Source organism: Hipposideros armiger, unplaced genomic scaffold, assembly GCF_001890085.2.
Source record: "Hipposideros armiger isolate ML-2016 unplaced genomic scaffold, ASM189008v1 scaffold_2063, whole genome shotgun sequence".
Lineage (NCBI taxonomy): Eukaryota > Metazoa > Chordata > Mammalia > Chiroptera > Hipposideridae > Hipposideros > Hipposideros armiger.
This window is the reverse complement of record NW_017733411.1, coordinates 1667-28691: the sequence shown is the minus strand read 5'-3', so window position 1 is coordinate 28691 and position 27025 is coordinate 1667. Positions and strand designations below refer to the sequence as shown.

Below are 27025 nucleotides of genomic sequence, written 5' to 3'. Positions count from 1 at the left end.
GGGCCTCGGTAAATTCTCAGAGGTTCTATTTCTCCCCAGCTCTGGTTGCTCTTTATTGTCTTCCCAGGGAGAAAGATTCCAGGCTAGAGGGTGGGAGAGTTCCTCACTGCTTGGGTCTCCAGGTCCCTGTCCTTCCCCAACACCCTTCTTTCCAGAATCAAGCTAGCCAACCTCAGTTTCACCTGAAATGAAGCCTTCTTCTCTGTCATGTTCTCCACACACAGTTGAATGGCACGGTCATAATAATTTTGAGAGCAGTTTTCGCACTCCTGATGCTCTAGCATGGTCAGCTCCACATCCTGTATTTTGTCTGAGTATGTGCCCATTGGGGAGACGTGCCCCCAGCCAGCCACATTGCACTTCTGTCCTTCTCTCACCCAGTCCTAGCCTCTGGAGAGGCGGAGGGGCTTCAGTTCTAGTCAACTTGATGTTCCTCTCTAGCTGATGGGAACAGACAAGGCAGCCCAGGTCAGCCATTGACCCCAGGGCCTGGACTCCACGATGGGCTGCATTGTCTTGCTTCCTCCCCCTGAGGCACTGGGATTGGTCTGGTGACCAGTATGAGAAAAAAGGAAGGGAGAGGTCCCAGTGGGAGGAGAAACAATCTGGGCCCAGGAGAGCAAGAGCAGCTGGAAGTTTCCTTACCTGCAGTAACATGATGCCATTGGAGAAGTTCTTGGGATTATAGTCTGGGTGGGGGATGGTTCTTGTCACCACACAGATCTGCTGGGTCTTCTCCTGTTCCAAGATGTTGTGCCCCGCTCCACTTGTGACCATGACTGAGCTGTACAGAGAGCAGAATGTGGGAGTGGGGGTTGTGGGATACAGCCCATGTGGTGTGAAAGGCAGGTGACAGCTGATGTGGGTCAGGGCTGCAGTTAGGGGAAATCGAGGCCACAGGAGGGCTAAGGGCTGAGTGACTCTGCCTTCTCTGCTTCTCAAGGACACTGAGGGTAGGGCTTCTGGAAACTCTCTCCTGCCCTCATGCAGTGTCATGGCATTGCTTGAGTTTGCATTTTGGCCCTAATGCATCTACTACACCTGCTTGATTTGGCCAGTGTGCTCCTTGCCTTCTCAACTGTGCCACTTATTCTCACCTCCGACCCTCTGAACCCAGCTTACGTGTCCTATTGCTGAGCTTTTCATCGCCTGGTCACTCCCTCAGACTCCTCCTCTGATGAGCTTTTGTGGGGTTGAATTACCAGGAGCCCGAGGAGCTCACCTGAGCTGTAGCCACTGGGGAAATAACAACTGTCCCAGTAGGTGTTCCTGGGAGGTAGACTGGCTGCTGCCCCTCACCTTCCACTGCAGTGAGCAGCTGTCAGAACAAAGTTCTCCTGCATAAGAACACCTCCGCACCTCTTCTTTCTCTTATCCAGGAACTGAATGTAGGCCATGTAGGGGCGGGAGTGGGGCTTGGCCTCAATCCTCTGATGATTTCCTTGAAGGAAAAGGCTGGAAGGTGGGTGACTGGGAGCCGCTGTGGTAGGAGGGAAGGCTGAGGGAGGCGATGATTGAGGTGTGCCCTGAAGACAATGAGGGAGGGCCTCTCAGGTTCTCTTGTAGCAGAATCACCTTCTCTGAACCTCAAACCTTCGAATCCCCCTTGAAGAAGGGGACGGGGCAGTGCTCGTTCTCCAAGTCATATGTAGACACATGAATGGAGGAGGTGAAACCTATCTTGAAGGTGGTGGAGCTCCAGGTAATGTGGACAGGATGCAGTGAGCCTCTTTGATCACTCCAAACCCCTGGTAAAACCCAAATTGGTGCTGTTTTCTAATAATCTAAAATGAGGTATGGATTAGGAAGTTCAAATCCTCCTGTTCCACGACGTAACATATCTAGGTTCTCAGTAGGCATTTTTTGACTGCATCAATTAATGGCCTCCTATTAGCTTCTGGCTGAGGATTGGTGGGGACAAGGCTGGTGGGATTCAAAGCCACAGGGATGGGAAGAGGGCACTGCCAAAAGCAGTGGAGAGGCCAAGGGCCTGAGAAATCAGGGGAGTGCGGGGATGCAAATGGTTGCCGAGGCCTGGGGCAGAGCCAAGACACCCAGTGAAATTTGTGTGCAGTCATCTAGCCAGTGCTGAGATCGGTTGCACCCTGGGCTTCTCTCCTGGGAGGACAGGAGGGTGGAGGGCACTGAGAACTAAACTGGTTCTTAAGCTGGTCCAAGACAACTCTCACTACTGCACACGGTTTGTCTGAGTGGCCCAATCTGGGTTGGAGTGAAGGATTTTAACTACGTGTCTGTTGTAGCTTCACATCTTTTTCCAAATGCCTTTCCATGAACAACCTCCTTTCCAGGTGATGAGAGAGAGGCTAAGACCTTATAGTTTAATGCTTCTTCCCGGCCATCCTTGTTGACTAGCTATCTACATGGGACTTATTGGTCTGGAGTTGGGTTGGAAGCTGGTGTTCAGAAAGCTCCTGGGTTCAAATGGAGGACAATCCCTGTTTGGGTTCGATTAAAAGGCCAGGAGTAGAAGGGGTTTTAGGAGACAGGCTCAGGCCCCAGGAATGGGATGGTTACTCACCCCTCCAGGCCCCAGCGGGCAGAAGCAAGGCCAACAAGAGCAGGAGTGGATGCATCTTCCCTGAAGGTCTGCCCAGGTCAGAGCTGCTGGAGTGTCTTCTTTGCAGACACATAGACCCTGAAGGGATCACAGGAAGTATTGCTCACTGACACACACACATCCTAAACACGTGTTCCTTTAGTTTTCCTGGATGTCATCATACAAGGTGGTTTGTGGAAGTTCCCTGGTTTGGTTAGGTGAGAATGGCACTGTCACCACATTTTTACTCAGACTGCTCAGCCATAGGGCAAAAGCCAGAAGAAGGAATAAGGAAGTGAAGGTTGTGGCTACAGCCAGCAGAGGGTCTGGAACCCCAGAAGTCCCTCAGTGATTAAATCAAGGATGTTTCCATTTCATGTTTCCTGGCTGGTTTTCCTTTGTGATGAAATCATGAATAATTATTTAGCAATCTATGTTTAGTGGTATGAGTGAATGGCCCTGCCGTTCAGAAGCCGAAGGTTTGCTGGAATAGACGGAGAACCTGTGGGTAGAGGACGGGGTGCTATGGGCTATGGTGAGGGATCTGCTTGATGGTGAGATAGAGGCTGAACTTGCCTGAGGTTCAGGTATTCCTGGACAAACCATAATATGCCAAATGATCACTCCATTTCTTATCGTACCAGCAGTGCAGCCTCATATTTTTGGGACATTTAGATTCCCTCTTTAAATAGAAATATTCTGTGACAGAGAAAGCTCGAGCTTTCTTACCCCACAATTTTGAACACAAGTCCTGGAGTTGATATTCATTGGATGGAAACAAGTCATCATTCAACCAGTTGGAGTTGAGTGGCCTGATTCGTTTATGCTTTGGTGACTTAGCACCCCTTGGGCTAAGGAGGGGAGTGTCCCACCCAAATCATAGAGCTTCTGTGTGGTCAATTCCCCTCAGGAAATGCTAGTTACTCTTGTCAGGCAATGGGGAAATGGATGGCGACTATCCTAACAGTTCTCCACTAAGTTTTCTCTGTCCAGTGTCCAGAGAACCCAGTCTCTGATGTCCTTGGGCCAAGCAGTTATATATGTTGTGAACAAATTATCCCAACTCTGTCAGCAGTGTGACAGCAGAAGAAAGGAGATTTAAAGGAAAACATGATGGTTATAAACAGTCGAATCCCAGTGTTGTTCAAGGAACAGCATCTTATGAAATTAGAGAAAGAATGGAAGTAACATGCTTAAGCATCAGTGATCATTCCTGGATGGTGGAATTCTTGGTAGTTTTCATTTTCTTATTTATGTATTTAAGTATCTTTCTAGGATGAATAAGTATTGCTCTTATACCCAACATACATTTTCCCTGATTGTAGTGTACTTATCAATGGCCAACATTCAGCGAACCACTCTGTTTCAGTCCAGCCTTCTCTAAGGTGGATGTTTTAAAATGAGGTTACTTTTCTGAATGCAATCTTATGAAAGATTTAGAGATTGTTGAAAAATAGAAGAAAAAATTCTCTTAATAGAGAATTAACTTTTGAAACAATAGAAAAATACCCTTGAAAGTAATACCTTTCATTATAGTGAGTTGCCTTTGGAGACACACACACACACACACAAACACACACACACACACACACACAGACACACAGACACACAGACACACACACACACACAAGAACAGTGGGAGCTAAGGAGAGGCTGGCACAGGTGAAGATGAAAGAGCACCCGCAAGGTCATTTTGGGCTTCAGGAGGATGGGCTGCCAGGACACAGAGGTTCCACTGAGCTCTGGGCCCAAGACAGGGCTGTGACACGCACTTGAGCTGGGGCTGGGCGTACTGAAGGGCCCTCCTGAAACTTCTCAGGCTTACAAGGTGCTGTGAATTGGGGAAAGAGTGATTCGTGGGGTGAAATTACACCCGTACAAAAGCTTCCCACCCCTTTCTGTTCTTGCGGAGAAATGGTTCCCTACCCCAGAGCTTCTAGCTCATCCTTCTTTCAGTTTCTGGATTCTTTTATGCTGCATATTGGTCCTGGGTTCTGCTAATGGGGTAGGGTGTAGGTGTGGAACGAAGTAGGAGAGGAATATGAGTGGGATAAGAGGGTTGTGTAGAAGAGGGTCACTTTTTCCTGATGGAACTTACATTTAGCCTGGCAGGGAGAGCTGGTGCTGGGAGGTGTATTTGGAAGGAGTTTGGTATCGATGCAGCACAAATTTTTGTTGTAGAGATGAAACATTAGTTATGCTGAAGGGGGAAGCATATAAGAGATCGGAAATTTGAACATATGGTTGCTGGACACAACAGTAGGTAATTAATAAATGTTTTGGTGAATAAAGGAGGAATCGATGATTTTCAGTCAAGAGATGAAGTTTATTAAGTATCTTGCTGAATAGCCTATACCCTCTCAGCCCAATGCAGTATTGGCCTTTGCCTCAGAGAAGATGGACGGATCAATTCCAGGGTGGCTCACTGTGATCTCAGCAGTTTGAAGCGTCTCATTGTTCTTTTTATCCAGGGCAAAAACTTCGAGATCCTGGTGTAGACTCTTGGAGGTTTTGCACTGGTGTTTCCGTAGGAGACAATGCCTTGGGCCATGTTGTTACATATGAGGGGGCCCCCGGAATCCCCCTGTGGGCAGAGAGATGAGGGACTGAATTGGACCTCCTCCTGGTCCTGCCCTCCTTTCCCCCAGAGATGGGTGGTCTCTGTTAGGGCACAGCATGGGAGAGCAGTGCCAGGGAAGGCCTTGTTGCCTCCTCAATTCCAAGGGTTTTAGCCTGGCTCTGATGGTTCCCTTCTCCCTTGTGCATAAAGCTTCTGTCCATATGTGGCTGAGGGTCAGTCTCTCATTCCCTCCAGAGAGACAGCACCAGAGACTGGATCAGTGGAATGTCTGAGGACATAGCCATATGAGTGGTTGCCACAGCCCTGGGTCTCCTCAAAGCTCGACTGTGCTGGGTATGGACCATTCTGGGATCTTATCTTAAAAGTAGTCTGAATCTTTTTCGGGTCCCCCACACATATCTGGATGATGTTGTTGTAATGTTTGTAGTGAGAAATGCATTTTTTGTTGCTCTGTATTTCAATCTCTACTTCGTGCAGTTTTCCATCACCTCTGGTGTTTATAGCCAGGCGCCCCCATCCGGCCACACTGCACACCATCCCTGGTTTCACCTTGTCTCTCATTGAGGGCAGATTGATGAGGCTCACGGCGGCAGTCAGTTTGGCCTTCTTCTCCAGCTGAAGGCAGAAGACAGGAATTCTAATCTACCCGTGGCACACAGCCTGCAGGGTCAGTCCTGTGGTTACAATCTTAATGGCCCTGGGACAAGTCAAAGGACCATCCTGGGAAGGAGTATGGGACAGAGGTCATGCAGACAGAAAACCCTGGGATTAAAGTGTCCAAGAGCCAGTGGAGCCCTACCTGCAGTAACATGATGTCGTTCCAGTGCGGAGGATTATTATAGTCTGGGTGGCGTATGGCTCTTTTCACCAGGATTTCCTGCTGGGTCTCCTCTTTCTGCTTGATGTTGTGGGCTCCCAGGGTGACAGTAATTGAGCTGCAGAGACCAGAGAGGGTGATGTAGTCACAAGAGATACAGCCCAGGGGCTGTGAAAGAAAGAGGACAGGTGCGGACATGGCAGGACTGCAGTGGAGAGGAATGATAGGGTCCCTGGGGCTGAGCATGTGTGTGCCCCCTGCTTCTTGGCAGTTCAGGCTCAGTGGCAGTTCATGGAGCAGGCGTTACTGTGCTGAGCTTGCCTGTCTCTAAGCAAAGCTGTGATGATCTCACATTTGCACGATGGGCTCCAGGGCACATCCTCAGACTCCTTCCTGTGCCACCACTGGTCAGTCCCCTCTCTCTTCAACAGGCCACTTGCATTGACCTGACCCTCTCTCCCGAAAACTTACCTGTCTTTGGAAGAGTTGCTCTGTGTTACTAGGTGGCTGAATTCTACAGCCCCTAAGATGAGGGCTCCCTGCCAGGTGTCTACAGAAGGGGTGGGTCCCAGACGCTACTTCTCACCTTCTCCAGCAGTGAGCTGCTGTCAGCACGAAGTCCTCACGCACAAGGAAACCACCACAGTTCCCAAAATGTGCCATGTAGGGACGAGAGTGAGGCTTGGACTCATGGCCCCCGATGACCTCCCCTGAAAGAAAAATTCTACCCTGCTTGTTGTGCTCATGGAGCCAAGGGCTGGCGTAACGGGGACTGGGATAAACTGAAGCAGCGCAGGGAGGTGTGGGGTTTCAGATGGTGGGGTTTGTAGTAGTCAGCAATGACCAAGAAGGTCCTGCAGGTCCCTGAGGCAACATTCCTGGCCTACCCAGTGACCCAAAGAGTCAGATTGTCCCTGTGACAAAGCGAAGAGCAGTTTTTTTTTTTAATTTTTATTAGGGGAGGGGAACAGACAAGTTGCTGTCTTTTTTGTTGTTGTTGTTCTTCAGTCTAGTTGTGGAGGACGTTGCTTCACTGGCCCATGTTGGTATTATCATTGCGCTCTTCCCAGATGAGGCAGATCGGTCGCCAGCCTCTGGACCGCGCTCACTGCGGCTCTTTGGCAGCTCACACCAGCTGCCAGCCGCTCACGATGGCTGCCAGCCACATACGGTAGCTTATGGCAGCTCACTGCGGCAGGGGCTGCAGCCTATGCCGTTGCTGGCAACTCACAGCAGCCCAGCTCCAGGTAGAGCTGTTGTTCACCATCTTAGCTGTAGAGAGCAGTGACACTGGCCTTCATGTGGGATCCAACTGGGGCCCTGCTGCTCAGAGCTGGCACCCCATGCCAGCTCTTATCCAATGCACCACTCAGCCAGCCTGAGAAGAGCAGATCTTTATTCCTTAATTGCAGCTGCAGATATGTGTGTGGGCCGACAGGATTTGTGTTTGGAACAAGCAGCGAAGGCCCTGTACATCCTGGCACTTCCTTTCCCTGACGTTCCCTGGTCCTTTCTCCATTCTTGTTTCCCAGACTCACTGAGCAGCTGATGGTTTGTAATCCTCAGAACATTGTGACTGAGAAAATGACCAGAGAGAACTTGAGACTGAACCAGCCAATCACAAGTGTTAAGGGGACAAGGATGCCACCAACTCTGGGATCAACTGTGTCCTCAGCTTCTTTCCTGGGTAACATAGAAATGACAAACCTTGGAGAAAGGGGAGGAGAGTGAGGGTAGGTTTTAAGACATTGAGTTAGAATGTGAGAAGGACTTATTTTCATTACAGAAGCCAGCCCTTTTCCAAGCTGCCCTTCCCTGGGGAATTAACTATTCCTCATTCCCAGCGTCCAACCTGCTTCCAGACGGGTTTGTAAAGAACCCACGTTCTAGATGAGAAGGGTAGGACCTGGGAAGGGCACAGTGCCCTCTGGACCCTCCTGGAGAACAGGCTTCAGCCCTGCCATTCCCGTGGAGTGTTTATTCAGCTCTAATAGGCTGGTCTTTAGGGAGGCTGAACCTAGAGTTAGAAAGTTCCTGAGGATGGACCAGGTCCAGGATGTGTTGTGTAGCATCTGAATATGTTGTGTCAGTGTGGGGTGCGGTTGGGTGTCTGTTGGAGGAGGATGGTCACTCACCTGCCTCCGCCCTGGGGGACAGAAGGAAGGCCATCAAGAGCAGAAGTGGCTGCATCTTCTTGGGAAGGCGGTCCAGGTCAGAGTTGCGGGTGCTTCTTCTTGGTCTTCTAAACTCAGGGCTCTCTGGTGTTGTGGCGTTTATCACGTAAGGCTCTCCTTGGGTGCCGGACACAGCAGTCTAAGCAAGTCTTCTGGACTGAGTGGAGTAAAAACTTATCTTTAACCACATAAGCACCTATAGCTCTGACTCAGTGCTGACCACACCAGGTAAAAGCATGAATCACTAGTAGCAAGTTGGGGTGTTGGAAAATGCTATATTAGCCAGTAGTATGTTCCTGAGCCCCAGAAACCTGAATCTCATAAAGATGCATGCAAGAACTCCTCATTTCCTTGGTTTCTCTAGACTGTTTATTGAGCCCCTTTTTGTTAGACTCAGGGCTATTGGACATGAGATTTCTTGCTTCTGGTGGAGACAAAACCAGATAGAGATGGTGGGGGCCATGGTTATATGGATGGGTAGAATGGTGTTCAGTAATGTTGAAGAGGGCTTACTGGAGTTTTGAAAGAACTGAGTTGTTTCAAATAACAACAACAAAATTAATTTTTCTCATGAATCTGCATTTTGGTAAGGATTAGGGTGGAAACTTCCCTTTGCTCCCCTTGATGTGATGGGAGGCTTGAAGCCTGGAACCTGGGATCAACTGAAGGATGACTGACACATGCCCAGGGGTAGGTGCTGCTGCTCACTGGGCATCAGTTCCTCTCTGTGGTCTCTGCACAGGATTGTTTGGTCTTGCAACATGATGGTGGACTTCTGCAGAGTGAGCATCTCTGAAAAATTGATCTGGGCAGAAGCTGTATTCTTTTTCTTACCTAGACTTTCATGTCATATGGTATCCATTGTACCACTTTCCACTGCTTGGGGCAATCAAAAGCCCTTACCCAGATTTAAAAAGAAAGAAGTGCTATAGTCATGTAAGAAGAGCCTGTGGGAAGGGAGATACAAAGTGATAGTCTGAGCAAAGCGCATCCTACCATATTATTTTTGGTACATGTTTCAATCTAGTTATGGAGGGTGAAGCAAAGTGGCCCATGCAGAGATCGAACCAGCAACCTTGGAGTTATGAGCACTGCGCTTTAACCAACTGAGGTTACCAACCACTCCCAAGGTTACTATCTTTAGTGAATTAGTGATACCATGTGAGGTGGGAATGATGCCAGGAAGCCAAAGCATTTTTTTCAGACCACTGTCCAGAGAAATACTATATTTCTGAAATCCTGGTACCAAGCTAATATATACATAATGTGATTTCAATAAAAATAAGTGAACTAGAAAATACAGTTTATTTTCCTAGTATTATACAAATTCTAGACAATTCTAAAATTTATGTGGAAAATAAGCATGCAAGAGTAGCAAAAAAAATTATGACACAAAGAAAAAAGAACAGTAAGGGAGAGGGTTAGCCTTATCTCATATTAAACACACCATATAAAACTTCTTTTCTGAAAATAGCATGGTGGTGACTCACGAGTAAACAAAAGACCAATGAAACAGAATAGAAAGCCCAGAAACATTTCACATCAGGACATGTAGTTTATGATAAGAAGGTTTTTCAAATCATTGGGAAGTAGACTTTCTCAAAAGTGGTACTGCAACAACTAGATGGTCCTTTTTTAAGATATTAAGTTGGGGTCATATTTCACATAAACCACCAGAATAAACTCGAAATGGATAAGAGACTCAAATACACAAAAGAAAACTGTGAGCGCACGAGAAATAAACATGAGTAAATTCTTTTATAAACTCAGAAGGGGGAAATCCTTTCTAGCAATTACTCTAAATCGAGAAACATTAAAAGAATAGATTGATATAAATTTTGATAAGTTCAAAATCACCTTTAAAAGTTCAAATGTCAAAAAGCAGCGTAAGCAAACTCAAAATACAGAAGGCAAATTTGGAAATAAATCATTGCAACATGTATCACAATTAAAGAGGGAATCTATCTATTATAGAAAGAACTCTGAGAATCCAGAAGAAAAATACCAAAAAGTTGACAGAAGAATCGGCAAAGACCTGCATAAATCACAGTAAAATATATTTGAAAAAGAATGAAGAATGTGTCAACTTCGCTCATATTAAGAGAAATGGAAATAAATATGGAGAAATGGAAATGAAAGTTCTACTGAGACACTTTAGCTCATCTCACAGGTGGCCAAAAATTCAAAAGTTGAACAGCACCCTTCATGGGCATGTATAATGCTCACTGTACATCGTCAATGCCTGGCCCTTAGTAGGTGTTCAATCAACATTTGTTTGTTGATTGATAGAAAAAACTGTGCTTTGCAGTCCTACTGCAGAGAGGAGCCCTTTCTAACTCAAAATGCTGAGATAGCCCAAAGTGTCCAGGAGGGGGTCTTAGCCTGGATCAGGAGTGACTCAGGAGTAGACGGAAAGGAACTAAGGCTACCAAGTGACCAGGAGGCAGTAGATTCTGAGCACATGTGGGGCCACTGGGATGGATATGAGGGGTTGAGCTGGCCCTGTCGAGGTGGGGTTGGGGGTAAATGTTCTGGAGGGACATCCTGCCAGCCCTGTCCTCCAGAGGACCTGCTTGGTGCAGGCACAGGCCTGGTCCCTCTGATCACCCTGTGTCAGGGCATTAGCTTGGGGGACATCTCCGTGGCGAGGCCCTGCTGGAATCACACGGAGCTCTGAATGTCCTAGGTGGGTGAGATATGAGGTAGTGGCCACCTCAGATCTGTGTTCTGGAGGGGACAGGAGCTGCTAGGCTCTGAGATCTCTCAGTGATAAGCAGTGATGGAGAAGAAGGGGCAAACAGAGACCGGAGGCCAAGCTAGGCCCTGAGCTCAGAGGAGGACAGAGTAGGGCAAAGAAAGAGTCAGCCTCTTTGAGAATGAGGAGCTTCTCAATTCCCCACCCCCTCAACTCTGCCAGCTTCCCTGGCTGTGGGAGAGAATGTCCTGCTCAGGAGAGCCTTTCCCCTCCCCAGTGAGGTGGGCGATGTCCCTGAGCTGCAGCCCCAGGCTGTGCCTGCTTGGTGTCAGGCACACAGGATGTTATCCCCTTCCTCTCTGCCACGTAACACATGGGAAGACAGTAAGAAGTTCACGCTGAGCCCAGCCCCTGAGAGACTCATGTGTTCTCCTGACGGGGCTCAGCTTCAGCCTTGGCAGAGGGCAGCCCTGAAGGTACAGGTGTGGGTAAGAAGGAGCTGGGTGACAGCTTTGCACAGGGTTTGGGGAGGTGATGGAGGTATGGGGAAGAGGAGGAAGCAGAAAAAAACAGAATTGTTCCCATGGCCATCTACACATAGAGCTGGTGCCTGTGAATGAAGGTTAGTGAATCAACAAGCATCCAGCTTTTCCCACTCAGCTAAGAGACATTTCTTAGGTTGCTGGCACCACCAGCCCTCTGCCAACCCCCTCAGTGTGATTCTGGATTAGCTTGAGAGGATAGTCTGGTTCCTGCAGTTGGGCTTTCATGGTTTTCTTTATTCAGGGCTGGAATCTTGAGACTTTGGTGTAGGCCCGTGGAGGTGTCCCATCTTTTCGTCCATAGGAGACAATGCCCTGGATCACACAGTTACACACGAGAGGACCCCCGGAAGCCCCCTGCAGACATAGAGGAGGGAGGATTGAGCCAGCCCTCCTTCTTGTTCTGCCCTCCCTGCCATCCCCAGCCCCTCTCAGAGAATGCCACCTTGTGTTGCCTCCATGTGGGGGATCAGAGGGCGGCAGGCCACCGTTGGCCCGTCAGCTTGGCCATTGTCATGGCTTCACTTCACCTTAGTTGGCAGCTCCCTCTCCTCCCCCAGGTCCCGGATCCTCTTCCTCTACAAGTTCTGTGGGACTGTGGCTCCAGTCTACAGTGTGAGGACATGAAAGCAGGCGGCAGTGGCTGAACTTAGCATGGAGGACGAGCCTGTTAAGCAGGGAGAGTGCTGGCTCTGAGGAGCCACCTGGTTTTAACTACTGCTCACAAAGGGGGAAGTTTTCTATCGCTGTTCTTCTGTGTGGGCTAGAGTGTTGCAGATTCATCCTTGTGGAGGAGGACCATGTCTAGATTGACCATGGGCCTCGGTAAGTTCTCAGAGGCCCGAATTGTCCCCAGCTCTGGCTCCTATTCATTGTCTTCCTGGAGAGAAAGATCCCAGGCTAGGGGGTGGAGGAGTTCCCCACTGCTTGGGTTTTCAGGTCCCCATTCTGCCCTAATACCTAAGTCCCAGAGCCAAGCTCACCAAGCTCAGTTTCACCTGAAAGGAATCCTCTTTTCTGTCATGTTCCCCAAGCACAATTGAATGGCATGGTCATAATAACTTTGTAAGTAGTTTTCGCTCTCCCAATCCTCATGTACAGTCAGCTCCAGCCTTTGCAGTTTGTCTGGGTATGTGCCCATCAGGGTGACCTGCACCCAGCCGGCCACATTGCACTTCTGTCCTGGCTTCACCCAGTCCCCGCCCCTGGGCAGGTGAAGGGGCTTCACAGCTCTAGTCAGCTTGATATTTTTTCCCGGCTGATGGGAAGAGGCAAGGCAGCACAGGTCAGCCAGTGACCCCAGGGCCTGGATACCATGATGGGGCTGCATTGTCTTCCTCACCCCTGAGGCACTGGGACTGGTGAGATGACCAGGATGGGAATGAAGGAAGGGAGGGGTCACAGTGAGAGGAGAGACAATCTGGACCCAGGAGAGCAAGAGCAGCAGGAGGTTTCCTTACCTGCAGTAACATGATGTCATTGGAGAAGTTCTTTGGATTATATTCTGGTTGGAGGATGCGTTTTGTCACCTGGATGACCCGCTGGGTCTTCTCCTGCTCCTTGTTGTGGGCCCCCAGGGTGACTGTGATTGATCTGCACAGAGAGCAGAATGCGGGTGTGCGGGGCGTGGAGTCACAGGAAATACAGCCCAGGAGCTGTGAACAGCAGGTGACAGCTGAGGCAGAACAGGGCTGCATTTATGGGAAATCGAGGCCACAGGAGGGCCAGGAGCTGAGTGACTTTGTCCTCTCTGCTCTCAAGGACACTGAGGGTTGGGCTTCTGGGAACTCTCTCTTGCCCTCATACAATATCATGGCATTGCTTGAGTTTGCATTTTGACCCTAATGCATCTACTGCCCTTGCTTGATTTGGCCAGTGTGGTCTTTGTCTTCTCAACTGTGACACTTGTTCTCACCTCTGACTCTCTGAGCCCAATTTACTTGTCTTATTACTCAGCTTTTCATGCCCAGTCACACTCTCAGATGGCTCCTCTGATGAGCTCTTGTAGGTTTGAGTTACCAGGAGCCCGGGAAGCTCACCTGGGCTGCAGCCCCTGTGGAAAGGACAGGGGTCCCTGTAGGGGTCTAAGGAGGGGTAGGCTGGCTGCTGCCTCTCACCTTTCATTGCAGTGAGCAGCTGTCAGAACAGATTTCTCTCACACCAGGACACTGCCACACCTCTTCTTTCCCTTATCAAGCAACTGAATATAGGCCATGTAGGGGTGAAAGGGGGCTTGGCCTCATGTCCCCCGATGGTCTCCTCTGAAGGAAAAGGCTGGAAGGTAGGTGACTGGGAGCGGCTGTGGTAGGAGGGAAGGCTTAAGGAGGTGATGATTGAGGTGTGCCCTGAAGACAAGGGGTGGGGGAGGGACTCTCAGGTTCTCTTGCAGCAGAATCACCTCTTCTGAACCTCAACCTCTGAATCCTCCTTGAGAAATGGGAGGGGGCATTGCTTGTTCTCCAACTCGTGCACAGATACATGTATGTTGGAGGTAAGGCCTATCTCAAAGATGTTGGAGCCCCAAGTAGTGTGGACAGGACACAGTGAGTCTCCCTGACCTCTGTGAGCCTATGGGAAATTTCTGATGGGTGTTGTTCCTCATGATCAACCATGAGCTATGAATTTGGAATTCACAGAACTCCTGTCCCTGGGCCTAGCACATCTAGGTTCTCAGTAGGCATTTTTTTTTTATTGGGAATTGGGGGGATGGGAACAGCGCTGGGGACTTGGAGAAGGGGAACAGACAAGTTGCTGTTGTTTTGTTCTTCAGTCTAGTTGTGGAGGACGTTGCTTCACTGGCCCAAGTTGGCAGTGTAACTGGCCCTCATATGTGGGATCCGAACTGGGGCCCTCTGGCATCCCAAGCCAGCTCTTAACCATCGCACCACTCGGCTGGCCCTCAGTAGGCATTTTTTGACTGCATCATGCATGGCCTCCAATTAGCTTCTGGCTGATATTGGTGGGGACTAGGCTGGAGAGTTCAAAGCCACAGGAATGGGGAGAGGGGACTGCCAAAGACAGTGGAGCAGCTGAGGTCCCGGGAAAGCCAGGGGAAGGGAGATTGAAATGGCCTGTCCAGGCCTGGGGCAGAGCCAAAGCAACTGGTGAACTTTGTGTGCGGTCAGCTAGCCAGTGCTGAGATCAATTGCACCCTGGGCTCCTCTCCTGGGCAGGAGTAGGGATTAGGGGGCACTGAGAACTGAACTGGTTCTTACGGTGGTCCAGCGACAGCTCTCACACCAGAGGTGTTTTCTCTGAGGTGCTCTCTCCTGGGTTGGAGTGAGGGATTTTAATTACTTGTCTTTTGTAGCTTCGCATTCTCTGCCAAATGCCTTCCTATGAACAACCTGCTTTCCAGGTGATAAGAGAGAGGCTAAGACCTTGTAGTGGACCCCTTCTTCCTGGCCATCCTTGTTGAGTATTTATCTACATGGGACTTATTGGTCTGGGGTTGGGTTGGGAGCTGGGGTTCAGAAAGCTCCTGGGTTCAAATGGAGGACAAACCCTGCCATGATGGATGAAAAGGCAAGGAGTACAGGGGGTTTCATGAGATGGGCTCAGGCCTCAGGAATGGGATGGTCACTCACCTATCCCGGCCCCAGCGGGCAGAAGAAAGGCCAACAAAAGCAGGAGTGGATGCATCTTCCCTGAAGGTCTGCCCAGGTCAGAGCTGCTGGTGTTTCTTCCTTCTAGACACAAAGCCCATGAATAGGCAGTGACTCACACACCTCTTCAACACGTGCTCCTTTAGTTTTCCTGAGTGTCATTATACAAGGTGGTTTGTCAAAGTTCTCTATTTGGTTATGGGAGAATGGTACTGTCACCATATTTATTCCTACTGCTCAGCCACAGAGCAAAAGTCAGAAGAAGAAATAAGAAAGTGAAGGCCGTGACTACAACCAGCAGAGGGGCTGGAATCCCAGAAGTCCCTTAGTGATTAAATCAAGAAGTTTTCCAATTCATGGCTCCTGGCTTTTTTCCTTTCTGATGAAATCATGAATAATTATTTAGCAAGCTGTGCTTAGTGGTATGAGTGACATGGCCCTGCCGTTCAGAAGCCGACACTCAGCTGGAGTAGATGGAGATCCTGTGGGTAGAGGATGGGGTGCTTAGGGCTATGGGGTGGGTTCTGCTAGGCGGTGTGAGATAGAGGCTGGACTTACCTGAGGCCCAGGTGACTTGGACACACCCCAATATGCCAAACGGTCACTCTATTTCCTATCTTACCAACACAGCAGCCCCATATTTTTGGGACATTTAGATCTCCTCTTTTAATATAAATAGGCTGTGACAGAGAAAACTAGAGCTTTTCTTACCGCACAATTTTGAACACATCCTGGAGTTGATATTCACTGGATAATAAGAAGTCATCATTCTGGTCGGTTCATGCTTTGATTATTTAGCATCCCGTGGGCTAAGGAGGGGAGTGTCCACCCGAATCACAGAGCCTCTGTGTGGGCAACTTCCCCTCAAGAAATGCTGGTTACTCTTGCCAGGCGACGGAAAATGGATGCTGCCTATTCTAATAGTTACTCTTCACTAAGCTTTGTCTGTCCAGTGTCCAGAGAATCCTGTCCCTGATGTCCTTGGGCCAAGCACTTATATATGTTGCAAACATGTTACCCCAAATCTGTTAGCAGTGTGACAGCAGAAGAAAGGGTAGTGGAAAGGAAGTCATGATGATTCGAAACAGCCCAACTCCAGTTCTGTTGAAGAAATGGCATCTTATGAAACATAGAGAAAGAGTGGAAGTAACATGCTTAAACATCAGTGATCATCTCTGGGTGGTGGAACTCTCGGTAGTTTTCATTTTCTTATTTATGTACTTAAGTATCCTTCTATGATGAATAAGTGTTACTTTTATACCCAAAATACATTTTCCCCAAGTCAAAGCATACTCATCAATGGCCAACATTCGGTGAACCACGCTTTTTCAGTCCAGCTTCTCCGAGGTGGATGTTTTAAAATGAGGTTACTTTTCTGAATGCAATCTTATGAAACATTTAGAGATTGTTGAAAAATAGAAGAAAAAATTTCCTGAATAGTTTTTATGCTATAGAAATTTTTTATTTTATTTTTTTATTTTCACTGGGGAATTGGGGTGATGAGAACAGTGCTGGGGAATTGGGGGAAGGGGAACAGACAAGTTGCTGTAATTTTGTTCTTCAGTCTAGTTGTGGAGGACGTTGCTTCACTGGCCCAAGTTGGCACCATCATTGCGCTCTTCCGGGGCGAGGCAGATCAGTCCCGGCTTCTGGGCCACCGCTCACTGCGGCTGCTGGCCGCTCATGTTGGCTGCTGGCTACACACGGTAGCCCATGGCAACCCACTGCAGCAGGGGCTGCAGCCTACGCCATCGCTGGCGACGTACAGCAGCCCAGCTCCAGGTTGAGCTGTTGTTCAGCATCTTAGCTGTGGAGGACAGTGTCACTGGCCTCATACGTGGGATCCGAACCGGGGCTCTCTGACATCCCAAGCCAGTTCCTAACCATCGCACCACTCGGCCGGCCCAAGAATAGTTTTGAAACAACAGAAAAATACCCCTGAGACTAATACTTTTCATTATAGTGAGTTTCCTTTGGAGATACACACACACACACACACACACACACACACACACACACACACACACAGATGAACAGTGGGACATAGGGAGAGGCTGGCTCAGACCAAGATGGAAGAGCACCCTCAAGGTCATTTTGGGCTTCTGGAGGATGGGCTGCCAGGACACAGAGGTTGCACTGAGCTCTGGGCCCAAGACAGGGCTGTGACACGCACTTGAGCTGGGCCTGGGCGTACTGAAGGGCCCTCCTGAAACTTCTATGGATTTCAGCTGCTGTGATTTGGGGAAGGAGTGGTTCATGGGGTGAAATTACACCCATACAAAAGCTTCCCACCCTTTTCTGTTGTGGTGGAGAAATGGTTCCCTACCCCAGAGCTTCTTAGCTCATCCTTCTTTCAGTTTCTGGATTCTTTTATGCTGCATATTGGACCTGGGTTCTGCTAATGGGGTAGGGTGTAGGTGTGGAACGAAGTAGGAGAGGAATATGAGTGAGACAAGAGGGCTGTGTAGAAGAGGGTCACTTTTTCCTGATGGAACTTACATTTAGCCTGGCAGGGAGAGCTTGCGCTGGGGAGGTGTATTTGGAAGGAGTTTGGTATCGATGCAGCACAAATTTTTGTTGTAGAGATGGAACATGAGTTACGCTGAAGGGGGGAGCATATAAGAGATTGGAACTGTGAACATATGGTTGCTGACACAACAGTAGGTAACTAATAAATGTTTTGGTGAATAAAGGAGGAATCGATGATTTTCAGTCAAGAGATGAAGTTTATTAAGTATCGTGCTGAGTGCCCTCCACCCTCTCAACCCAATGCTGTATTGGCCTGTGCCCCAGAGAAGATGGATGGATCAATTCCGGGGTGCCTCAGTCTGGTCTCAGCAGTTTGAAGAGTCTCATTGTTCTTTCTATCCAGGGCAAAAACCTTGAGATCCTGATGTAGACTCCTGGAGGTTTTCCATTGTTTCTTCCGTAGGAGACAATGCCTTGGGCCATTTTATTACATATGAGGGGGCCCCCGGAACCCCCCTGTGGGCAGAGAGATGAGGGCCTGAGTTGGACCTCCTCATGGTGCTCACCTACTTTTGCCCCAGGGATGGGTGGTCTTTGTTAGGGAGCAGCATGGGAGAGCAGTGCCAGGGAAGGCTTTGTTGCCTCCTCAAGTCCAAGGGTTTTAGCCTGGCTCTGATGGTTCCCTTCTCCCTTCTCCATAAAGCCTCTGTCCATGTGTGGCTGTGGGCCAGTCTCTCATTCCCTCCAGAGAGACAGCACCAGGGACTGGATTGGTGGAAAGTCTGAGGACATAGGCGTATGGCTGGTTCCCACAGCCCTGGGCCTCCTCAAAGCTCGACTGTGCCCAGAGCTGGGCATGGACAGGGATGGAATCTTACCTTAAAAGAAATCATAATCTTTTTTGGGTCCCCCACACATATCTGGATGATGCTGTTGTAATGTGTGTAGCGAGAGGTGCATTCTTCCTTTCTCTGGATTTCAAGCTGTACCTCGTGCAGTTACCCATCACCTCTGGTGTTTACACCCAGGTACCCCCAGCCGGCCACACTGCACACCTTCCCTGGCTTCACGTGGTCTCTCCTTGAGGGCAGACTGATGAGGCTCACTGCAGCAGTCAGTTTGGCCTTCTTCTCCAGCTGAAGGCAGAGGACAGGAATTCAAATCTACCCGTGGCCCACAGCCTGCAGGGAAAGTCCTGTGCTTGCCATCTTTATGGCCCTGGGACTAGTCAAGGGGAAAAATTGGGTCTGAGGACAGGACAGTGGTCATGTGGACACAAAACCCTGAGAATAAAGTGTGCAAGAACCAGTGGAGCCCTACCTGCAGTAACATGATGTCGTTCGCATGTGGAGAATTATTATAGTCTGGGTGGCGTATGGCTCTTTTCACCTGGATGGTCTGCTGGGTCTTCTCTCTCTGATTGATGTTGTGGGCTCCCAGTTTGACAGTAATTGAGCTGCAGAGACCAGAGAGGGTGGTGTAGTCACAGGAGATACAGCCCAGGGGCTGTGAAAGAAAGAGGACAGGTGGGGACAGGGCAAGACTGCGGTGGAGAGGAATGATAATGTCCCTGGGGCTGAGCATGTGTGTGCCTCCTTCCTCTGGGCAGCTCAGGCTCAGTGGCAGTTCCTGGAGCAGATGTCACTGTGCTGAGCTTGCCTGTCTGTAAGCGAAACCGTGAAGGTCTCACATTTCCACACTGACCTCCAGGGTACAACCTGAGGCTCCTTCCTGTGCCACCATTGAGCAGTCCCCTCTCTCTTCAACAGGCCACTTGCATTGACCTGACCCTCTCTCCCGAAAACTTACCTGTCTTTGGAAGAGCTGCTCTGTGTTACTATAGGTGGCTGAAGTCTACAGCCCATGAGATGAGGGCTCCCTGCCAGGTGTCTACAGAAGGGGTGGGTCCCAGATGCTGCTTCTCACCTTGTCTGGCAGTGAGCTGCTGTCAGCACGAAGTCCTCACGCACAAGGAAACCACCACAGTCCCCAACATATGCCATGTAGGGACGAGAGTGAGGCTTGGCCACATGGCCCCCGATGATTTTCCCTGAAAGAAAAATTCTACCCTGCTTGCTGTGCTCATGGAGCCAAGGGCTGGAGCAAGGGAGGTTGGGACAAACTGGAGCAGGGCGGGGAGGAGTGGGGTGGCAGATGGTGGGGTCTGCAGCAGTCAGCAGTGAGCAAGAAGGGGTCCTGCAGATTCCTGAGGCAGCATTGCTGGCCTGCCAAGTGACCCAAAGGCTCAGATTGTCCCTGTGACAAAGAGAAGAGCAGTCCTTATTCCTTGGTTACAGTTGCAGACATGTGTGTGGGCTGACAGGATTTGTTTTGCAACAAGAAGCAAAGGCCCTGTACATCCTGGCACTTGCTTTCCCTGAAGTTTCCTGGGTCCTTTCTCCATTCTTGTTTCCCAGACTCACTGAGCTGCTGCAGGTGTGTAATCCTCAGAACATTGTGACGGAGATAATGACCAGAGAGAACTTGAGTCTGAAGTAGCCAATTACAAGTGTTAAGGGGACCAGGATGCCAGCAACTTCGGGAACAACTGTGTCAGCTACTTTCCTGGGCAGCACAGAAATGACAAACCTTGGAGAAGGGGGAGGAGATTGAGGGTAGATTTTAAGACATTGAGTTAGAATGTGAGAGGGCCTTACTTTCATTACAGAAACCTGCCCTTTTTTAAGCTGCCCTTTCCTGGGAATTAATTGTTTGTTATTCCCAGCTTCTAGCCTTCTTCTAATGGGTTTGTAATTTAACCCACATTCCAGATGAGAAGGGTAGGATCTGGGAAGGGCACAGTACTCACTGGCCCTCCTGGGTACTGCGCTGCCATTCCTGTGGAGTGCTTATTCAGCATCAGATAGACTGGTGTTTCAGGGAGGCTGAATCTAGAGGTAGAAAGTTACTGGGGAAGGACCAAGTCCAGGATGTGTAGCATCTGCACATGGCTGTGCCAGTGTGGGGTGGGGTTGGGCATCTGTTGGAGGGGACAGTCACTCACCTGCCTCCATCCTGGGGAACAGAAGAATGGCCACCAGGAGCAGAAGTGTCTGCATCTTCTCATAAGGTGGCGGACGTCAGAGCTGCTGGTCCTTCTTCTTGGTCTTCTAACTCCAGGGCTCTTCCGTGTTGTGGCCTTTATCGCGTAAGGCTCTATTTGAGTGTGTGACACAGCTGTCTGGTGAAATATTGGCGCCTGATGGAATAAGAACTTATCAGTAATGACATAAGCACCTGTAGCTCTGACTCGGTACTAACCATACCAGCTGAAAACATTAACCACTGGTTACAAGTTGGGGGTTTGGAGGATACTGTATTAGCCAATAGCAGGTCCCAGAGCCCCAGAAACCTGCCTCTCATTGTGGTGCATGCAAGACCTTCTCATTTCCTTGGTTTCTCTAGACCGTTTATTGAGGCCCTATTTTGTGAGACCCAGGGCTATTGGACATGAGATTTTTGTACGTGGTGGAGACAAAACCATCAGTGATCAGATAGAGATGGTGAGGATCATGGTTAGATGGATAGGCAGAATGGTGTTCAGCATAGTTGGAGAGGGCTTACTCGAGTTTCTAAAGAACTGAGTAGTTTCAAACAAAAATAATAAAATTTATTTTTCTCATGAACCTGCATTTGGTCAGGATTAGGGTAGATAGCTACCTTTGCTCCCCTTGATGTCAGGTGAGGCTTGAAGCCTGGAGCTTGGGATCAGCTGAAGCATGACTGACACATGCCCAGGGGTTGGTGCTGCTGCCCACTGGGCATCAGTTTCTCTCTGTGGTCTCTGCACAGGATTATTTGGTCTTGCAACACGATAGTGGGCTTCTGCAAAGTGAGCTTCTCTGAAAAATCAACCTGGGCAGAAGATGTATTCTTATTCTTACCTAGACTTTGATGTCATATGGTATCCATTGTACCGTCTTCCACTGCTTGGGGCAATCAAAAGCCCTCACCAGAACTAAAAAGGAAGGAGTACAGCAGTTATGTAAGAAGAGTCTGTGGGGTGGGAACTGCACATGGCAGTCAGAGCAAAGCAGTCAGCCACACTGCTTTAGCTGTATGTAGAATTGGCCAGGGAGTGAAAACTGCTGATCCCTGTAAGCCTAGGTCACAGCCTTTGGAGAGGTTTGTCTGCTCTGTCCAAATGACATGTCCTGAGAATGGAAGAAGGTTGGCTGTTCCCAAAGTTACTCTCTTTAATGAATTACTAGTACCATGTGAATTGGGAATGATGCCAGGAAGCCAAATCAATGTTGTCAGGCTACTGTCCAGAGAAGTACTACATTTCTGATATTCGGTACCACATTAATGTATGTGTTTATTGTGATTCAAAGAAAAATATGTGACTAGAATATACAGTTTATTCCCTGAGCATTATACACGTTCTATGAAATTCTAAAATTCATGTGGAAAATAATCATGCAAGAATTGCTAGGAAAATTATGACCAAAAAAACCCCAAAAAAACAAACAAAGGTAAGGGAGAGGGTTAGCCTTATCTCATATTAAAGACATCCTATAAAACTTCTTTCATGAAATTAGCATGGTGGTGACTCATGAGTAAACAGAGAGACCAATGAAACAGAACAGAAAGTCTAGAAACATTTCCAAGCATGTAAGGACATGTATTTATAATGAGGTGGCCTTTCAAATCATTGGGAAGTAGACTTTCTCAAAAGTGATATTGCAACAACTAGATAGTCCTTTTTTAAGCTATTAAGTCGGAGTCATATTTCACATAAACCACCAGAATAAACTAGAAATGGATGAGGCTCAAATACACAAAAGAAAACTGTAAGTGCACGAGAAATAAACATGAGTAAATTCCTTTATAAACTCAGACAGGGGAAAGCCTTTCTAGCAATTACTGTAAGTCAAGAAACATTAAAAGAACAGATTGATATAAATTTTTATATGTTCAAAATAATCTTTAAAAGTTTGAATGTCAAAAAGAAGAGTGAGCAAACTCAAAATACAGAGAGCAAACTTTGAAATAAATTATTGAAACATGTAGCACAATTAAAAAGTGAATCTATCTCTATAGAAAGAACTCTGAAAATCCAGAAGAAAAATGCCAAAAAGGTGACAGAAGAATGGGCAAAGACCTGCACAGATCACAGTAAAATATATTTTTTAAAAAATGAAGAGAGCATCAACTTCACTCATATTAAGAGAAATGGAAATAAATATGGAGGAATCGAAATGAAACTTCTACTGAGACACTTGAGCTCATCTGACAGGTGGCCCAAAATTCAAAAGTGAAACAGCACACCTCATGGGCATGGTTGTTTTCTTCGATGGGTGTTCCAAAATATCTCTTTTGTATTTCTATAGTTTTATGTTCATTCTATCCGTGTTTTTATATTTAAGATGTGTCTCTTGTAAATAGCAGAAAATTGGGACTTGCATGTTTGTAACAAGACTGACAACCTCTGTCTTTTAATTAGAGTGTTTAATCTGTTTCCATTGAATACAATTACAGATATGGTTGGGTTGAATAATATTATATTGCCATTTGATTTCTATTAGTGTGACTGATTGTTTCTTTTGTGCTTTTTCTCTCTTCTTTGGTGGTTATTCCTTTTGTCTTACTTATTGGGATGTATTTATATCTCTGTACAAGGTGGACAATTAAGTATGTGAACTGGTTGCATAGATGTTGCTATCATCAATGATATCATTTTTGATATCATAAAGAGTATTGATTATGAATTTGTACCAGCTGAACAAACAGTTAACCTAGTTTACTATTTGGAAGTGCTGAAAAAGTTAGATGACCTGAACTTTTTGCCCACAATTTATGGCTTTTGCATCACAACAATGCACCAGCTCATGGGGCACTCACTGTCTGTGAGGGAATTTTTAGCCAGTAACAAATAAATGTATTGGAACACTCTTCCTACTCACCTGATCTGGCCTCCAATGATTCTTTCTTTACCCAAAGATAAAGAAAATATTGAAAAGAAGACATTTTGATGACATTCAGGACATAATAGGATGACAGCTCTGATGGCCATTTCAGAAAAAGAGTTCCAAAATTGCTTTGAAAGGTGAACTAGGTGATGGCAATAGTGCATAGCTTCCCAAGGGGAGTACTTCGAAGGTGGCTGTAGTGATATTCAGCAATGAGGTATGTAGTCCTTTTTCTAGGATGGGCCCGCAAATTTAATTTTTGGACCTCGTATATTACTTTCATGATTACTCTAGGACAGGGGTCGGCAAACTTTTGACCCGGAAGAGCCAATCCTGTCCCACACAACGATTTAAAAATTATTTGAGAGCCATAAATGTATTTTACATAGAAAAATTTAAAGTGATATTATAATAAGTAATAGTATTAATGATATCTATTAAAATAAGGAAAATTCACACAAAAAATTGCTCACAGGTATGTACTCAAAGGCCGCATGTGGCTTGTGAGCCGCAGTTTGCTGACCCCTGCTCTAGAATAAAATATGCCTTCTTCTCATATCACAGTCTATTGGAATTAATGTTGTAGCACTTCCTATGAGGAACTTGTAATGATACATTTTCACTTATCCTCCCTTCCACCTTTAGTATTTAGTTTCATTTTATACTACAATTTCTCTTTTGTCCTTGTGTTTACAATAGGGATCATTTCCCTTCAGCCTGAAGAACTTCTTATAGTATTTCTTTCAGTGCAGGTGTGATGGCAACAAGTTCTCTTCCCTGTGCTTTTTTGAACACGTCCTTATTTTCATCTTCTTTTTTTTTTTTTTTAAAGATTTTTATTGGGGACTTGGGAGGATGGGAACAGTGGTGGGGGAATTGGGGGAAGGGGAACAGACAAGTTGCTGTCGTCTTTTTTGTTCTTCAGTCTAGTTGTGGAGGACATTGCTTCACTGGCCCAAGTTGGCACCATCATTGCGCTCCTCCTGGGCGAGGCAGGGCAGTGTCACTGGCCCTCATATGTGGGATCCGAACCGGGGCCCTCTGGCGTCCCAAGCCAGTTCTTAACCATCGCGCCACTTGACCGGCCCTCATCTTCATTTTTGAGCAATATTTTCAGTGGATATAGAATTCCAGAACTAGATCGGCTATTTCTTTTTTTTCTTTCAACTGTTTAAAAATGTCATTTTACTGTCTTCTGACTTTCATTGTTTTTTATGAGAAGCTCATGGTAATTTTATTGTTGCTTTCCCTAAGTATTATAACTTATTTTTCCCCTATGAATAGTTTCATTTTTTTCCTTTATCTTTGATTTTCACCATTTTGACTATTATGTGAGTAGATGTGATTTCTTTGTCCTACCCGAGGTTCACTGAGCATCCTGAATCTGTGGATGACAATAGTCTAGCAAGAGGCCTATGAAAAAAGGAACCCGTTGCTGTACTCCTTTGATGGTAAAATATGTTTATTGCTCAAACTCAGTGTTGTGTGGGATACCAAGACAGGAAGCAAACCCTGTGAGCCTGTAAGCCCACAGAGAGTGGAAGTATGGCAGAAGAGTGGTGGTGGGCGGGGAAGGTAGAGCCACCCAATACATTTTTTTGGAACAAGATCGCAATCTCTTGCATTTTTGGGGGCATATTCCCCCTAACTCTGGGAGCTGACATTGCAGTTTTCTCTATAGTCATGATGAGTCTGGACTCTTCTTGTGTGTCTGGAGGGAAGAAGGGGTGATGGAAGTAGGTCTTGGTGAGTAAAGGCATTACAGGAATATCATCTTTTGTTTTGTTTTTGAATGTTCATGACAAAGATTTTTTTTCCCCCTCTTTCTACCCCCCACCTCCGAGCTGTTCATTGTCCTCAGTCTAGTTGTGGAGGACGCCTCTTCACTGGCCCATGTTGGTATTATAATCATTGAACTCTTCCTGGCTGAGGTAGTTGGTCATCGGCCATTGGATGGCTGCTCATGGTGGCTCACGTCAGCTCTCGCTGTCTGCCGGCCACTCACACTGGCTGCAAGTTGCTCATGCTTGCTACCAGCCATGGCTCATGGCAGCCCACAGCAGCCCCAGCAGCCCACGACAGCACAGGGCAGCCCACGGCAGCCCAAGGCACTCACGCCGTCCCCTGGTCACTCATGGCAGCCCATATCCAGGTCAAACTGTTGTTCACAATCTTAGCTATAGAAGGTACAGCTTACTTGTGGAGCTCTCTGGCCCATTTGGGAATCAAACTGGCAGCCCTGTTGTTCAGAGCTTGTGTTCTTGCCAAATGAGCTAGCTGGCCGCTCCATGACAAAGATTTTGAAGCAAGGGAAGGATAGCTTTCTCCATGTGGGGCTGGGGTGGGGTGGGAGATGTACTCCCACCGACACAGGAGATTTGAAGGAATCGGCATGTTTAAGGTGCTTACCGGTCTCCATCCCAATATATCCATGACCATACTTCAGCTCGCAAAGGAAACTGTTTTGAATAATTATCACAGAATGGCTGCCACAGGATTCCAGAGGCTTTCTCTCCAGGGAGGTGTGTGAGCAGAAGCTTATCTTTTGTTCAGGGATGCCAGGAAGTCATCGCAGGTCAGGTGTTAGAAAACACATAAGACCTCTTGCTGGGCTGGCTGCCAGGGGACTGGACTCAGTCCAGGCTCTGTCCTAACTCTGTGGTACCTTCCGTTGGTCGTCACTGCCTCCTGGGACTTTGTCTCTCTCTCATTTCTCAAAAGACACTGTCGTACAACATGGTTCTCAAAGTAGTTTGAAACCACAGAATCATTTCCTCAAAGTAAAGGTTGTACCTAAACCAGTGTGTGGCTCAGCAACTTTTTAAAATACTATTTTTGTTTTGCTTTCTATGTTTTCTTTTGTCTGTTTCAATAAAGGTACCAGGTCCTTCATCTTAGATGTGGGATTTCTTTCAGTTCTAAAGCAGTAGCTGTGTGACAAGACTGCTCTTGTCTTCTTAAAGTGCCCAAGGTCATTCAGGGATTGTTTTGCTTCATGCTTTGTGTGCAACAGGATGTGAGAGGCCATATGGGCCTTTGAGGGTTAGGTGACCTCAGAGTATTCACCCCAAGCCAGAAGAGACTGGAGTGTTTTGTGTATTTGAGGCAGGAGCACATTTTCCCAGAGCTGGAACTTATTCTCAGCACCCAGGCAATGCCCTATGATCGTGGCAAGGCCTGGAGGGAGGCAGCTTGGAAAGTCCGGTAGGGTGAGCCCAGCAAAGGGAAAGCTGGCTCAGTAAAAATTTGATATTCTTGAGATATGTATGTGTGGCCTCCAAGCCAAGAACTTTCCAACGTTGAAAAGCCTAGGTAGTCTTGGGTACCATGAATGTGGTGGTAACCATGACGGCTTAAAAAGTAGAGGCATTCCTTCATTTTTTAGACCATGTGAGCCTCCCTGATTCTACCTTGTTTCTGCGTGGGCCTGAGCTTGCAGCAATGACAGGGATCATGTCTCTGGCCTGTCCAGTTGGGTGGGGGTTGAAAGTCAGACTCACACTGCCTTCTAGCAGATGTGTGACATGGGCTCCCTACCATTTGAATCTATACAGTGACATTCACACTTGCTACTTGTAAAGCAAATGAAAATAAGGCTGCCCTCCCTGCCTGCTGCCATCTCCCTACATGAAGAGGGTGCTCCAGTGAACAGTTTGGCAACTTCACATCTATT

The 27025-nt window shown here is 47.6% G+C and overlaps 1 protein-coding gene and 3 pseudogenes across 1 annotated transcript; all 4 read right to left on the bottom strand.

The window, feature by feature from the left end:
- Positions 1-182: 182 nt before the first annotated feature.
- LOC109378493 (granzyme B-like) lies at positions 183-2594 on the bottom strand (annotated as a pseudogene).
- Positions 2595-4910: 2316 nt separating this feature from the next.
- Positions 4911-12896, bottom strand: LOC109378494 (granzyme B-like). Its single transcript, XM_019634857.1, has 5 exons — positions 12827-12896; positions 8091-8286; positions 6542-6665; positions 5938-6073; positions 4911-5753 (listed from the first exon to the last, which is right to left on the bottom strand). The coding sequence occupies exons 2-5, from the start codon at positions 8143-8145 to the stop codon at positions 5352-5354; spliced, it is 717 nt and encodes a 238-aa protein (XP_019490402.1). The 5' UTR covers positions 8146-8286; positions 12827-12896; the 3' UTR covers positions 4911-5351.
- LOC109378492 (granzyme H-like) lies at positions 11607-15008 on the bottom strand (annotated as a pseudogene).
- A 2786-nt stretch (positions 15009-17794) lies between these two features.
- On the bottom strand, positions 17795-20499 carry LOC109378495 (mast cell protease 3-like; annotated as a pseudogene).
- Positions 20500-27025: the final 6526 nt, after the last annotated feature.